General features: G+C 54.7%; 1 protein-coding gene across 2 annotated transcripts; it reads left to right on the top strand.

The window, feature by feature from the left end:
* The first annotated feature begins 1,244 nt into the window (after positions 1-1,244).
* IDH3A (isocitrate dehydrogenase (NAD(+)) 3 catalytic subunit alpha) lies at positions 1,245-14,884 on the top strand. 2 transcript variants are annotated; one of them, XM_042940766.1, is made up of 11 exons: positions 1,245-1,337; positions 4,743-4,781; positions 6,877-6,960; positions 8,146-8,260; positions 9,365-9,552; positions 10,002-10,135; positions 10,851-10,953; positions 11,051-11,115; positions 12,375-12,459; positions 12,905-13,057; positions 13,570-14,884. In XM_042940766.1, the coding sequence occupies exons 1-11, from the start codon at positions 1,311-1,313 to the stop codon at positions 13,651-13,653; spliced, it is 1,077 nt and encodes a 358-aa protein (XP_042796700.1). In that variant the 5' UTR covers positions 1,245-1,310; the 3' UTR covers positions 13,654-14,884. The 2 variants fall into 2 exon arrangements, with proteins under 2 accessions (XP_042796700.1, XP_042796699.1); XM_042940765.1 differs by having other exon boundaries at positions 4,743-4,805.
* Positions 14,885-14,922: the final 38 nt, after the last annotated feature.

Genomic DNA, 14,922 nt, shown 5'->3' with positions numbered 1-14,922 from the left:
CATCCGAGCTGTCTTAACAAGTGGCTGGAATTTCAGCAGGTGGAAACGGGGGCAAAAGGGCAGTCGGACAGTCAGAATGACATGAGCATGGGGCAAGTAAACCATGGGAAGCATTTGGGGGCTGGCCAGCAGTCCTACTTGGCTGGTGCTCCAGGACAGTGGGGCTGGAAGGAGTGGCGGGACACTATGGCTGAAAATAGCGGTGAGTGGTGACTGCGAGGGGGAGCCAGGGGTTGGGGAGCCAGGCTGGTCCCTGGATGCAGCTGTGCTTGAGGGCGGACTGTGGGGAGGAAGGGTGGTCAGGTCGCACCTGAGCGGGGGGGGGGGGGGGGGGGGGGGGGGGCAGGGCAGGGTGGGGATGGAGGCGAGGGTCTGTGAACTCTTCAGGGCAGGACTGCCAGGTCAGAGGACAGGAAGGGCCGGCGGGAAGTTGGCGAAATCCCTCTGCCCTGACCAGGCCACAGACGTAGCTGCAGATTATTTTATCCCCGAGGCCTTTGGCGTCATTCCCGACCCCCGCCCCGATTCATCACCTCTCTGGGCGCGGGGGCGGCTCCCCTCCGGACTGAGCCCTGGCAGGGCAGGGAGGGGAGGTCTCGTGTAAGTGACCCCGGCCGCGGCCCCCCGCAAAGTGAGGCGAGGGCGGCCAAGAGGGGCCGGTTCCGGCATGATGGGCTGGAGCCGGGTCCCCGGGTTCGCCTCGCGGACCTCCTGGCGCCGCCGCTTCCCGGCGCGTCCCCGCGAGGCCCGAAGCGCGCGGGCGGGCTGAGCGCAGGCCCGCAACACCCGCGCGTTGGACAGGACCGCGGCGGCGGCCGTGCAACCGTCTGCGCTCACTACAGACCATCGGACCCCCGGATCCGTGGGTTACCCATCGATGAAGCCGGCACACAATAAGCATTTGTGGAACGAGTGAGCCGTCCCATCATACCTGCGCGAGACTGCAAACTCCGCGAGAGAAGCCGTAGCCTGAGCCTGCGAGTCTCGGGGAGGCGCGGGCGCCCGCAGCAGGGAGCCCACCCCCCACCAGACCTGGACGCCGGCAGTCGGAGGCGCAGAGCTCCAACGGATTCCGACGCCGGCGGCCGCGAGGAGAGGGTGGGGCCTTCCTGGAGAAGCGCGTTGGGTGGCTTCCGGGTCGCCCCTCCGCGCGTCACCGCGAGGTCAGCCAGGCGATTGGCCAGCGGAGCCGGCAGGGGGCGGGACGGGGACCGGGGGGGGGCGTGGTCACTCGGGGGCGGGGCCCCGGGCCGTATTGCGCGGTTGCGCACTGCTGCCGCTGCTGTCGTCGCGGCGCGAGGAGGGTCGCGATGGCTGGTCCCGCGTGGATCTCCAAGGTGAGCGCCGGGCGGGCCGGTGTGCGGCGGCGGGCGGCGGGCCGGGCGGGAACGGTGCGGGCGCCGGGGCCTCGGCCGGCGTGGACGGTGCGGGCAGCCTTGAGCCCGGACGGTCGCACCTGAGGCGGGGCCGGCCAAGGTCACGGCTGGGCCCGGGTGCCCCCGCGAGCGCCGCGCCGGGGCCGGGCCGGGCCTGGCATCGAGCCCGGGGAGGCTCGAGCGCGGCCGGCGGGGCCGGGGTGTGGGCGCGGGGCTCGCGGGAGCATGCGGTGCTCCCTTCGGAGGGCGCGGGGCCCCTGCACGCGGGAGTCCCCGTCCGAGCCCCCCGCCGCTGATGTTGGGGAGAAAGCCGCGACCTCGAGAGCTGTGGTGCCCTTGGCAGCTCGGGGCCGGAGCCGGAGCCGGAGCCGGGAGGGGCTTCAGGGGCTCCCCGCAGTTCCCCGGTTCCCCGGCGGAGCCAGCCTGCGTCTGCGGATGCTGCCGCTCAAGGTCACGCGGGAGTCGGTGTCGGAGCTGCGGGCGGCCCCAGGGGCCTCGCTGCCTCGTTCCCCGCCGCCTACACCAGAGTCTTAGGTTCGAATTCGGACCGTGCTGCTGATTGGCTGTATGACCTTGAGCAGATGACTTAACGCCCCTGGTCGTGTGTGCACCCATCTGTGAAACACCTATGCTTGCTCCCCGAGTTGTGGAGGTTAAATGGTGTGAAAGCAGCAGCACACAGATCTGAAGCTTTCAGCTTGCCCTCGCGAGCAGACCGCGGATCTGCTTGGTTAGCCTCTTCAGACCTGGGCTTGTGTGTGACGGTGACTGTTAGGCCACACTTGCTCTAGAAGGTGGAGTGGCTTTCGTGCCCCTGTCGCCCCACTTACCACCTGATTCCTGTTTGGTGAGTTCACCACGCCTTCAGACGGTGGACTGAGCAGCCCACCTGGTGAGGGATGTGCGGGTAAGTGCGCTTTGCCCAGAGTGTGGGGTCCGGCGTGAAAGAAGATGTTCCCCTCTGACGTTGACTGGCTGTGAGGCCTTTGACCTCTGTGCGGCCCGGTTCTTCCCTTGGGGGTTGGACCGACGCCCCGGGACGTGGGAGACGCTGAGCTAGTGGCGGCTTCAATCAGAGCAGTTCCTTTATTGGGGTTCCATTGAAGGCTTTATTTGAAAAAAGTGATTTCAACTTAAATTGTTTTTTTTTTTTCCTAAAAAAGCCTCGATTTAGAGAAAATACTAGGTTTCTAAAGACCTTTCTGGTTCTAACATGCTCTGATTACAACAAGCCAGTTCCCTGCAGCAGACACTTACTGAGAGAGTACCAGCCGTGCGCCCCGCACTGTGTTTGTATGTCTGAGTTGGGCAGGAAGGTGACAGGAGGTGAGGGGCTGTGACAGGAGAAGGACCGGAGGTCCCGGCCTCAGGCTCCTTATCTGCAAAGGGCCACTGACACCTCTCTCTCCAGGTTCTGTAGAAACTAACATATATGCACGTAGATTGTAAAGTACAAGCCAGCCTGTGCTCGAAAAACATCTTGCTTAGAGTTCTGGGTCATTTTAATGACTTGGACGAATCCTGCCTTATTCTAAGATCACATAGGACAGGTGACAGACGCCGACCGGACTGGTTGCAAGTATTAGAGGCGTTTGCGGGGTGAGAACTTGGCCGACAGAGAGGTGATTGAAGCAGGCTTTTGTTTTTCCAAAAAATATTCATTGAGCACCTACTGTGAGCCCCCAGCTGCCCTGGGCCCTGGGGATCCCAAGGTGCTTGTGGATTCACATCTGAAGCTGGGTCTTGGTCACGGAGACGGGGCCTGTTCCGGATGGATGTCCTTCCCCTCTTTCTGGGGTGGGGAGGGGTGGGGAGGGGAAGCACTCGGGCAGATCTGTCTTCCAGCAGCCATCTGTCCGCGGGTGAATCATGTTCCAGGATTAACGTTTTTGCCAGTGGTTTTGGCATCGAGTGCTCTTTGGATCTGGCCCCATCTTGTATTTTCAGAGCAGGCAGATGACCGTGGACGCCGGGTGGGAGAATACCGCTCGTTCATACCTTCTTGGCTGTTGGTTGGCATCTCGTTAGTAGATGCCAGTATCACAGCAAAGGTTCGGGCCTCCTGGGAAGTGACCCCAAAAGGAAACACTAAGACAGGACGTAACAGATGTGTCTTCACTTATGTATCCAGCGTGAAAAAAAGTTACCTCGAAAACTTCTAACGGCTTTTGGTAGCTTTGGTTGATGTACTCAATTTCTTTGATTGTATTCTGTTTATGCTAACGTAGTAGGACTTTGTCCCAGTGTTCAGTGACTGAGTTATTAAAGCTCAAAATGACCTTTTAAAGTTTCTGTTCCTGGGGCGCCTGGGTGGCTCAGTCGGTTAAGCGTCCGACTTCGGCTCAGGTCATGATCTCGCGGTCTGTGAGTTCAAGCCCCGCGTCAGGCTCTGTGCTGACAGCTCAGAGCCTGGAGCCTGTTTCGGATTTTGTGTCTCCCTCTCTCTATGCCCCTCCCCTGTTCACGCTCTGTCTCTCTCTGTCTCAAAAATAAATAAATGTTAAAAAAAAAAAATTAAAAAAAAAAAGTTTCTGTTCCTGGTGTCTAATAGTGTTAAGTGGAAAACAGTACACCAGTGGTACCATCTTGGGCTAGTGGCGTTGGTAGGTGACTTTTCTTTTTTTGTGTCCCTTTCCCGGCAATTAACAGTAATGACCATGTTACCTGTGTTGTGAGAAAAAATAAGTAACTTATTTAAAAGCTTCATTCTGTATGACCCAAGTATCAAGTCAACTTTGTTAGATTTTTTGTTATTATAAAGAGTAAATACTAAATATTCCTGGGAGAAGAACAGGCATAATGTGTAATTAAAGGAGCACTGGACTGGGAGTCAGGAGACCTGAATTCTGGTCTCTGGTCACTCTGTGGCCTTAGGCAAATCCTGACCCTTTAGACACCAATGTCTCCACCTGTGTGATGAGTGACTGGGCTCTGGAGTTTTTAAGGACTCCTCCAGCTCTAAAATTAGTGATACGATTATGTGGTACCCCCACCTTGAAGCGGTAGTCGAGAATGTTGACATAAAACCTTCCAGATCATCTGAGAAAAATGCAGTGTTTGAGTTAAAAAGGTATATGGTCTCAGTCCACCTTGAACACTTTTTGACAACTCATATGCATCAAATCCACGTTGAAAGTATTCAGTACTTAAATTTTCAAAGCGAAGGTAAACTGAACAGTTAGCTTTTCAGATCGGAGGTAGCTTGTCACATTGAGCTAATACATGAGAAAACTACTCCTCAGAAGTTCCTGAATACGTGCGTGCAAACTTGTAACATTGTCAGCCCTCGGAAATGGCCTGGGCTGTGCCTCTCGCTTCGAGTGGTTTAGTTCTGTGAGTGACGTTTCTTTGTTGATGTTGGCGTAGGTCTCTCGGCTGCTGGGGGCGCTGCACAACCAGAAACAGGTGACCCGAGGGTTCGCTGGTGGTGTGAGTACGATTACATCTTTCGTTTTTTCCTTTTAGAAGTTTCTCAAGAAAGATGCTCTAACATGTTTATCACACAGTCTCTTGTCTCTGTTTACTTCAAATTAAGGAAAATTTGCCATACGTCTCCCGGATATTTAAATCACTGGCTCGCACGCACGAATGCATCAGGTCACTTGCACATTTAAAAGAATGACATCACAGCTGGCTTCGTAAGCCTGTCACGTTAGTATCTTAAAGGAGTCTTGTTAAAAATTGAAATGGCCCTTGAACCTGTTACTTTATTTCACAATCTCATTTTTGTAAGACAGGTTTTTTTCCAGAACTAGTGCAAGTTGAGAGAAAATTGTTGAGAAGCTTCAAAACCTGCTTTGCATCTTTATTTTGTGGGCTTCCCTGAACACGGTAGATGGCCCACTAACGAGGAGCAGCTCACACATCTGTGAGCCCCGTGGGCTCACGCTCCCCTCCTCGGCCTTCAGAGAGGATCGTGTTAGTGGATCATCTATTTCTCATTAAACCTGCCGCTTTTAGAATCCCCGGCGTTAGAACTCGGTGCTTTAAAGGCTGATACCACGTTTTTAGAGCCTTCTGAGACTGTGGGTCAGTGAGTTCCTATTTGGTTTTATTTTACCCCTTGCTACAGAATCTGATTTGGATTTCACAATTCCTGTACTCCCATATCACGTCTTGCTCTGTGAGGGTTCATTAGGTCCTCGTACCTTTTCGCTCCGGTCGCTCTCTGGTCCGTGGAAGAGACGCAGATTTCTTCTGGTGGCCTGGTGACACTTACTATTACATGTTGGGAGAACAGGAACAAGAAGCCAGAAGGTTCTTTTGGCTCTGCGTGTGCAAAAGACACAGAATGAGGCTTGCACTCCTAGCTCACGGACAGCCAAGCTGGCATTTCAAACGTTTTCTGAAAGCTAGTGAGAAGATCATTGCTCTCTGCTATTATTTATTTTCGGGCCGTCCACGTGTAAAAAATATTAGCCTGGTGGGGAGGGGTTTATATTTGAAAGAAACAAGAAGAGGAACTAAGTTTTTAGAAGATTTCTTCAGTAACACAGAAAAATTAAGAAACGGTCCACGCGCTCAGTGAGTTGCAGTGGGAGGCAAAAGAGCAGGGAAACTCGAATCAGTGATTTGAAACAAGGTAGCACAGACGACTAGACCTGGAACAGACCGGGGACCGTCGCCCGGGCCAGACCCCCAGGCAAGAGAAAGGCCCCGCCTAATGACATGTAGGGTCTCCAAACAGGGAGAGAGGGTCTGAATATTACCTTAACTCGTTGAAATCCTGTCATCATTTCCCTTTACGCGTTTTTGTTTCTGTGTTTGAAATGCTGGCTTGACTGTTTGAAGCCTTTGAAATAAACCATTGGTGTCACATTATAGACACTCGTGTCCCTCTGCGTCTAACTCAGACTTTGCCGGTATGAGCGCGTGTGCTGTTCTTACAGGTGACAGACAAGCGCTGAGCTCAGTTAGGTGACATTTGTCCTCGAGGAGCCGGCTTCACAGAGGAGCTCAGAGAAGCGGGGATCCCCTTGTGACTGGAAGTCCGAAACAGACCCCAGCAGTGTTCTGGAAATGTGTCTGAAGTGTTTTTAAGACTGAGCAAACTGTGTGAGAAACCTAACTTTCCAGGATCCCAGTGGAGAGGAGAGCGGTTGCCTTCCTGAGAAACTCTCTGAATTTCAGCGAGAGAACATGGTTGAAATTTTTGTTCTCTCTGCTTTCACAGACTTGAATTAATTGGGCTCTTTGTAGCTTGTCTGGAAAAAAAATACGAATTAGGAGGTCTACTCTGTGATTTATTTTTGTTTTCTCTAGAGCATCACCTCAGTTTTTTTAAAGCCTCTGAACTCAGGTAAAGAGTAGAATTGAGTCTCTTGACTCTTGCCTCCGTTCAGGTGAGCTCTTGGGAGGCACCCCTATTTTCTTGAGGGCCTTTGGGTCTTCTTGAGACACCCCCCGGCCCCCGTAAGCCGATTTCTTTGTCGGGGATACTCTTTTCCAGACCGCCAAAAATTGATTCTTCCTGTCTTCTCTGGCGGTCTCTTCCACTCAGGTTCAGACGGTAACTTTAATTCCCGGGGATGGCATCGGCCCAGAGATCTCAGCGGCCGTTATGAAGATTTTTGATGCTGCCAAGGTAAGCGCACTTGAAAACGACCTTTGCTAATGCTCGCAGAAAACTTGTCTTAGCCGGCCGGAGTCCGTGGCCTCGGGATCAGCCGTCCCATCTGGCGACGCGGGAAGGCGTGCGGCCATCGCCACAGCACCGACGTCAGCAGCATTCGTGCTGGGGACGGCAAGCCCGTGCGCCGGCTCCGCCGTCCGCCAAGAGGCCGGTGTCGAGTGGCCGTGCGCGTGGGTCCCTGAGCCCTGCCAGGTCACCTGTCTCCTCAGTATGTGCCCTCCCGCCGAGAAGAATAGAACCAATTTTGCAAAACACTGTGTAGGAGATTTTCAGAGATGAAAACAAATTTCTGATGTGGTGTCACCATCCATCATGAGGTGTGATTATTCTAGCAGCCCAGCCTTCTGCACAGGTAGATATTTTAAAATGCTTTCATTCGGGGGTAGCGGACGTTGGGCTTTATTTGACACGATGCTCAGTTAGGGCAGTTACAGCTGCCAGGTGCCGTCACGTGCAGGGGGAGGACGGGGGCAGGTCTGAACCGTCCATACCCTGCTCCCCGAAGCACGCCCCCCACAGAGGAGATGGAGCTCGCCTGGTGGCGGAGTCCCCAAGGAACCGCACAGTTCCCCCATTTGCTGTGTGCGGTCCAAGCCAGTGGCGAGGCGCACACGAGCCCAGGGCCGTGTCTAACTTTAGAGCACCGTCACCACCCAAAAGAAACCCTGGGCTCATTAGCAGTCACTGCCCTCCCCCACCGTCCGCCCCCTCCCCTCCCACGGCCGGCCCCAGGCGGCTACCCGGCTACTTTCTGTCCCTACATGTACCTCTTCTGGACATTTCGCAGGAATAGAATCTCATGCCGTCTTCTGTTGGCTTCCTTCACTCAGCACAAGGACCGCTAGGTTGGTCCGTGTGTCGGGACCGTGTCGTGTTTCCGTGGACCATGTTTCTCAGCTCCTTGCGATATTCTAATTTTAGCCGCGTTAAGAGTAGTGAAAACACATAAGTGGGCAGGTGTCAGTGAGGTGTGGACCGGACAGGGCAGCGCGGAGAATGACCTCTCTTTCCGCGTGTCAGGAACTTTCCGGACCTTTATTGTACGTTTCCACCGGCTGCGCCGGCAGGTGAAGCAGTTTGTAACCAGTGTCGTGTGAGTCCCACTCTGCAGCTTCCTGTGCTCTGTGCCGCCTCTAGGCGCCCATTCAGTGGGAGGAGCGGAATGTCACCGCCATCCAGGGACCCGGAGGAAAGTGGATGATCCCTCCAGAAGCCAAAGAGTCCATGGATAAGAACAAGATGGGCTTGAAAGGTACTGGATCCGATGGCGACTGTGGCTTTCTGCTACAGCGGTTACGGTTTTGAAAGTTTGTGCATGTAAGCGAAATACGGCCTGACCTTGTTCAAGTGAAGCCACCCTTTTTGAAGCAATTTACTTATTACTTCCTCTTTCAAAAATTTTTTGCCGGAGCACAGCCAACACAACGTGGTACTGGTTTCAGGCGCGCATCGTAGTGACGCCTTCTCCACGTTCTGTTGTCACCACACGAAGCGACTTACAGTGACAGGCCGTGGTTTTCATCCGGGGACGTATTTCTCCCCAGGAAAAACACGAAGGTGTTACTGGCCAGTGCCAAATGGAAGTATGTGTTTATCTGCACCTGGATTTATCTCGTGCACACTTCGCATGTTTTCGGTGCTATTCTAAGTAGCATGCGCTTCAGGTCATGGTTCAAAACACTGGCGTGTGCCAGACGCCCGTTCGGCCCAGGCATTCAGTCCAGACAGATCCAGGTTGCGATCTCTCGTCTGCCACTGACCGCCGGGAGGCCCCGGCAAGTTTCTTTCTCTTGGTTGTGGTTTTCCTGCTCACTTTTAACCGACAGCAAGGGCGATGTCACCTCCCGGGTGGTGGCGAGGGTCACACACTGGAGCCTGGTCCTCCACCAGCGGGCGCACAGCGATGTTCCCGGAAGCTTCCGTGCGGATCTTCCTCCTTCACCGGAGTAGAGGGTAAAGCTAGAGACAGATGCCTTCTCCGGAGTAGCCCGGGGGAGTTAGCGGGTGACCCTTGCTCGTTGTGAAAGTGCCCCTTTGTTCGTGGGCACGCACGTTAGACCGACCGCACGGCTACTTCTCCCCCGAAGGAAGGACCCTAGCTGAGCTGCGACCGAAAAGTAAAACAAAAGGAAAGCTGGAATTTCCAGTAATCGTGAGGTACTTGTGTTTAGAAGGAAGCAAGTGTGCCCGCTGGCTCGGTTCGTGGAGCGTGCGACTCTTGATCTCAGGGTTGTGGGTCCGGGCCCCGTGTTCCGTGTGGAGATTACTTGGAAGTAAATTCTTAAAAAAAAAAAAAAAAAGAAGAAACACCCCCGAATGTACCCTCTTGTCATGTGGGTTCTCTTCTTTATCACAGGCCCTTTAAAGACCCCAATAGCAGCTGGTCACCCATCTATGAACTTATTGCTGCGTAAGACCTTTGACCTTTATGCAAACGTGCGGCCGTGTGTGTCCATCGAAGGCTATAAAACCCCTTACACCGACGTAAACATTGTCACCATCCGAGAGAACACAGAAGGAGAATACAGTGGCATTGAGCATGTGGTATGTTCCTTCCACACTTAAATTCTTACTGGGGTTGCTCTCTGTGCTCTTGGGACAGTTGTTCAGACCCCCAGTTGTTGAGAACACCTGGCAGAGACGGCTCACCTTGACCCCCAGGAGGCGAGGGCGGTTGCCTTGGCCCCGCCTTGCCTGGCAGCAGGAGGGGGGGCGGGGGGTGTCCTCTGTTTCGGGTTACAATCCTCAGCTTCACAGGCGGGTCCTGGGGCCCGGGGCCATCTCTGCACCTGTCTTCCTCATCTGTGCAGTGGGCCTTATTCTACCTACCTCGTAGGGCCGGGGTCGTTGTTATTGGCCCCGGCGACACCCCACGTGCGCGACGCGAGCCGTGGCAGCTGGCACTGTGTGAGCACGCCCCCAGTGGTGGTGCCCCCTCGCTGCCAGCGGCCTAGCGCGGCCGTTCCGGTGAGGCAAGACCCCCTCTCCCTCAGATCGTGGATGGGGTTGTGCAGAGTATCAAGCTCATCACCGAGGAGGCCAGCCGGCGCATCGCCGAGTTCGCCTTTGCGTACGCCCGCAACAATCACCGCAGCAACGTCACCGCCGTGCACAAGGCCAACATCATGTGAGTCCGGGGCCGGGCAGAGCCCCGCTCGCTGTGTGCAGGGAGCGGTGACCCGGCTCTCCTTCCTTCTCCCGGTTGTGGAGCAGATTGGGGGGCAGGAGCTCAGGATCCGGGGTATAAGGCGGGCCTGAGAATTGTCAGAGACGCTGGAGACGGGATCCCCAGACGCTGTGGCTGTTCCGCCGAGGCTGCGAGTCACAGGGCAGGGGCGCTGATGTCCAGGCAGAATCGGGAGCGTTTCTGCGGTGACCGAGCGCCCGGGGCTTCCCTCGGCTTCCCCTCACGGGCGAGCCCCTCCCCCACTCCGTTTAAGGCCAGGCGGGTGTGCGCAGAAGCAGTTTCCCCAGGGCGCACGGGGAGGTGTTGAGCATGCGTGTACGGTAGTAAAACCAACTGAATGATCCGACGAGTTAGTCTTTTAAAGCAATTGTAACACTTTATTGATACACATTTCTTAATTCTTGCTAGACAAGACTATTAAAAAATAATAGTCTTTATTATGACCGAACTATTTTATATTTGTATCCTTTTGTGCTTCCGGAAACATCCCCAGACATTTTCAGTTTGTGTCTTATTAACTGCCTGAAAAACAATTTTACTATAATTGAAATCGGACATCTGGGCTTCTGGAACTAACGTTTGTTGACCTTCTTTGATCTGATCCTTTTCTTTCTGCAAGCCTTTCCTTCAACAGTTTTTATTTAAATCAATGCAGGCGGATGTCAGATGGGCTTTTCCTGCAAAAATGCAGGGAAGTTGCTGAAAACTGTAAAGATATTAAGTTTAACGAGATGTACCTTGATACGGTGTGTCTGAACGTAAGTACACCCGCTTCCTTGCCTGCTGCCTTCTGCGGTGCTTCCCGCGCGCGGGCCGTGGCTTTGATCGCTAAACACACCGACGCATTCCTCGCAGATGGTCCAAGACCCGTCCCAGTTTGACGTTCTCGTTATGCCGAATTTGTATGGAGACATCCTCAGGTGAGTCCGACTACACCTTTTCGGCCTGTAGTTTATTTATAAATGTCCTAAAGTAAACGTGGCTTACAGAGTTTCGGTCAGGTGTCATGAACCACAGCGTGTGTTATACGGGTCCTCGTGACTCAGGCGGCCGTGTCAGCGATTACACATTGGGTGGGTCATTCGTTTCTTTGCCAAATCGGCTCTGGGCTGTTGTTCCCTAATGATTAGTCCCTTTTCCCGTTTTGAGATGTTTTATCGGTTGAGTGATTTCAGTGTGTTGTCATGTATAGCCACCTAGTGAGTGGTCATTTGTTCAGCATTTTTGTGACACTTGACACGATTTCAGACTTACAGAAAGGTTGCCGGAAGGTACAGGGACTTCCTGTGTGCCGGCACCCACAGCCCCCAGGTGCTGACGGTTGACCACACCGACGTTATCGTTCCCCGGCTGCCCTCGCTGCCGCCCCCCCCCCCCACAAAGTTGGCCATCACTCCTACGTTTCTAGCTCCTTCACTTGGGCCTTAGGAGTTTCAACACATTTCTCACAGAAGTGCTAAACCTAGAGGGACAACAACTAACTTTTGACTAAAAGTCATTGCTGAGTTCTTTTATCCCATTGTATCATTTAATCCTGACAATTCCATAGAATAGATTTTGCCTCCATTTATAAATAAGGCAGCCGAGGCTCAGAGAACCTTAAGTAACTAGCTGGAAGTTTCGGGAAGCCTCGATTTAGACCCCCAAAGTGTCCAGCCCCAACGACTGGGCCCCCTCCAAGTGGGTCCTGCAGGAGGGGCTGGAGGTACAGCAGCGGTGGTCTGTCTTTGAAAAATACCACGTTTGTTTCCCCCTGAGTCTCGCTCGTGATGTGAGTGCAGGATTTGGTGGAAGAGGGTAAGCAGGAGAAAGGGCCTTTTGGTTGGCGTTGTGCGCATAAGCTTGTTTCTTTGCGTACGTACTTCTCCGTTTGGACGCATGGACGTCACCGTGGGCGGGACCACCACAGCCATCATCGTATCGGTGCTCGGGTCACCCCATCCTGGCCGCTGCGGGTCCCTGTGAGCTGTGGCCTCTGGACGCGGCCCACCATTTGCTTTCCGGTGCAGCAGGATGCCGCGGGCTTATCCTGGACCTTCTCACTGCGGTCCGGGATTGGCCATTTCTCCGAGGAACCCCGTGCCCTTTGGTGGAGGGTGGTAGTTAAAAACCAAAGTCCGGGTGCTGGGTGAGAAGCTTCACTTTTCAGAACACCCTCAAAATGCTTTTCCGCCCCCAGTGACCTGTGCGCGGGATTGATTGGCGGTCTTGGTGTGACACCAAGTGGCAACATTGGAGCCAACGGGGTCGCCATCTTCGAGTCGGTAAGACCCTGGTGAGGCCTGAGGCGGGACTCACCCGAACAGCCCGGGAGCCCCTGGCGGGTTGGCCGTGTAGATAGGTTCCAAGTGCTGGGTTTTCCCTGGTGTCGAAAGAAACCGATGCTTTGTGTAGGTTTGTCATGTGAGCCTGGTTTATTCATTCACTTCCCTCTTTATTTTGTGTCCGTGTTATTTATTGGGCGTCCTCCCTCAGAGCATCTTCCCGAAAGTTGGGCATGGTGGTTAGTCCCTACGTTTGCACTTTCTCCCCTTACTTTGGCTCTTTCTTTTTCTGACACTTGCCTTCTCAGACCCGCGTCTGCTGAAGGGCACGGTGGCCATTCAGCGATGCCCCTCGTCGGTGAGGAAAGGTGGCCGGGCCCCGCGTCCCCAGGGGAGTGCTGTCTGCGGGGGCCCCCCCTGACTCTGCTTCCATTCCCATGGGCAGGTTCACGGCACCGCCCCGGACATCGCGGGCAAGGACATGGCCAACCCCACGGCCCTCCTGCTCAGCGCCGTGATGATGCTGCGCCACATGGGACTCTCCGACCACGCCGCCAGGGTTGAGGCTGCGTGTTTTGCCACAATTAAGGATGGGAAGGTATCGGCGGTCGCCCGTGCTTGGGCCGTGTCAGACGCGTCCCCCGGCGTTGCGTCCGCTGCCTGTGCGTTTTCCGTGGGGGGAGCCGCGTGTCAGGTCGGGGAAGGGTCGGGGAGTGCTGACGCGGAGACGCCCGGGCAGAAGAGCCGTGGCCTGGGAGCCACGGTCAGTTAGGCCTCGGGTCCCGTGGTCAGTGTACGATCTGGGTCAAGTCGGCTCATTTTTCTAGACAGCGTTTCCTCCCCAACGGAACCAAGTGTTTTCCCACGTGCTCTGTTGGGATAGAGGGGACGTTTTGGAAAGCCTCCCTGCCTCCTTTTGTCGAGACCCTGTTGTGTCCTCCTCAGGGCGCCCTGGGCGCTGAGCTGGGCCTTGGTCCTCCGGGGTGGGGGCCTCCCTCTCCAGCGGGAGCCAGATTGGCTGGGCCCACGTCTCCCTGGGGGCTCTCCGGAAAGCGTCCTGCCTTTGTTTCGGGTGTGGATCCATTCTTATCTTGGCCGTTCTTTTCTCAGAGCTTAACGAAAGATCTAGGAGGCAACGCCAAGTGCTCAGACTTCACGGAGGAAATCTGCCGTCGAGTTCGAGATTTGGATTGAAGCTCCTGCGCGTGGAGCCCGCGTCCGTCACGCGCACCACGTCACGCACGCGTGCGGTTTGCTTCTTTCCCGACGGTACATTTCTAGATCCGGCCTTTTCTCAACCAGATTTCCGTGGAGGGTGCGGGGACGCGCTAGGCCTGCTCTCCGAGGACTTTTCCTGAGGGCCCGTTTTATCGATGACGTGTCTGTCCGGTGCGCGTCTTCTGTAAGCTCTCAGTGGGCTGTATCATTGGCCACGTTAATCATTTTACACTTCAGTTAAAACGGTTTTTCCTCAGCTGTAAATACGATACAGGATTAATAAGAGAAAACATCTAACTTTTTAAAGAAAACCCTGTTTTCCTTGGTTTATGAAAAACATAATAGGAATAAGTTGGCATATTGGCAGGATAGCACAAGAGGACATTCTCATAAAGCTACGCGGCCACAGGAGAGGGTTCCGGGAAGTTCAGGCCACCACCCACCAGTGAATGCGGCATATCTCTTAGTGCTGTGGGAAGTAGACACGTAGGTACATTCTCACGTGAATTAGTATGAATAAAGACCTCAAATCCAAGAAATCCATACGAGATGTAGACGTAGGTAGAGTGTGGGATAGCAAGACACACGTGCGTCTGTGTGGATGATTCGGTTTATCCAGATGTACCCTTCTTGGACGGAGCTTTAATGGCGCGGAGGGGATTTCCTTTCACTGGATGTGCGAGGCGCTGAGTCGGCCACGGGAGCCTGTGGCGTGAGCCTCGCTCGGCCCAGAGCGACCTGAAGGCCTGACCACGAATATTTCGGCCCCCAGTTAACTGGGGCCGCTGGCCGTTACTTTCCTATCTCAGTGGCTGCCCCTCCCCTTCCCCAAAGCACCGAATCAGTGCCACCCACCCCAGCGCTGGTGAGAGAGGAGCCCGCAGTGGGGGTTGGGCGCAGCTGTGACCCTGCCCTCCCCCCCCCCCCCGCCGAGCACGTTGTCCTTTACGGCAGACACGCAGTCGCTATTTTCATGAACAGACTGCCCTTCGTGTGGCACTGCAGGCCCGGGGGCTTCGCAGAGAGCACCCAGATCACAGGGGTTTCTTAGCAAATCTCACCGACTGGGTGCTTTTTTAGGCTTGTAACCAGACCCGAGCCTTAGGTGTCTTTTACTTTGTTTAAGCCGCAGCTTCCTCTTTTCTGTTGCATTGTGCTAATTACCAGTGACCCTCGGGTTCGCCCTAATAAAGAATTCCAGAACTGCCTGGAGTGTACCCTTTCTCCACCTGTTTCCTGGCGATA

Source organism: Panthera leo, chromosome B3 (assembly GCF_018350215.1).
Source record: "Panthera leo isolate Ple1 chromosome B3, P.leo_Ple1_pat1.1, whole genome shotgun sequence".
NCBI lineage: Eukaryota > Metazoa > Chordata > Mammalia > Carnivora > Felidae > Panthera > Panthera leo.
The sequence above is the reverse complement of the archived record's forward strand: the minus strand, read 5'-3'. Positions and strand labels throughout refer to the sequence as shown.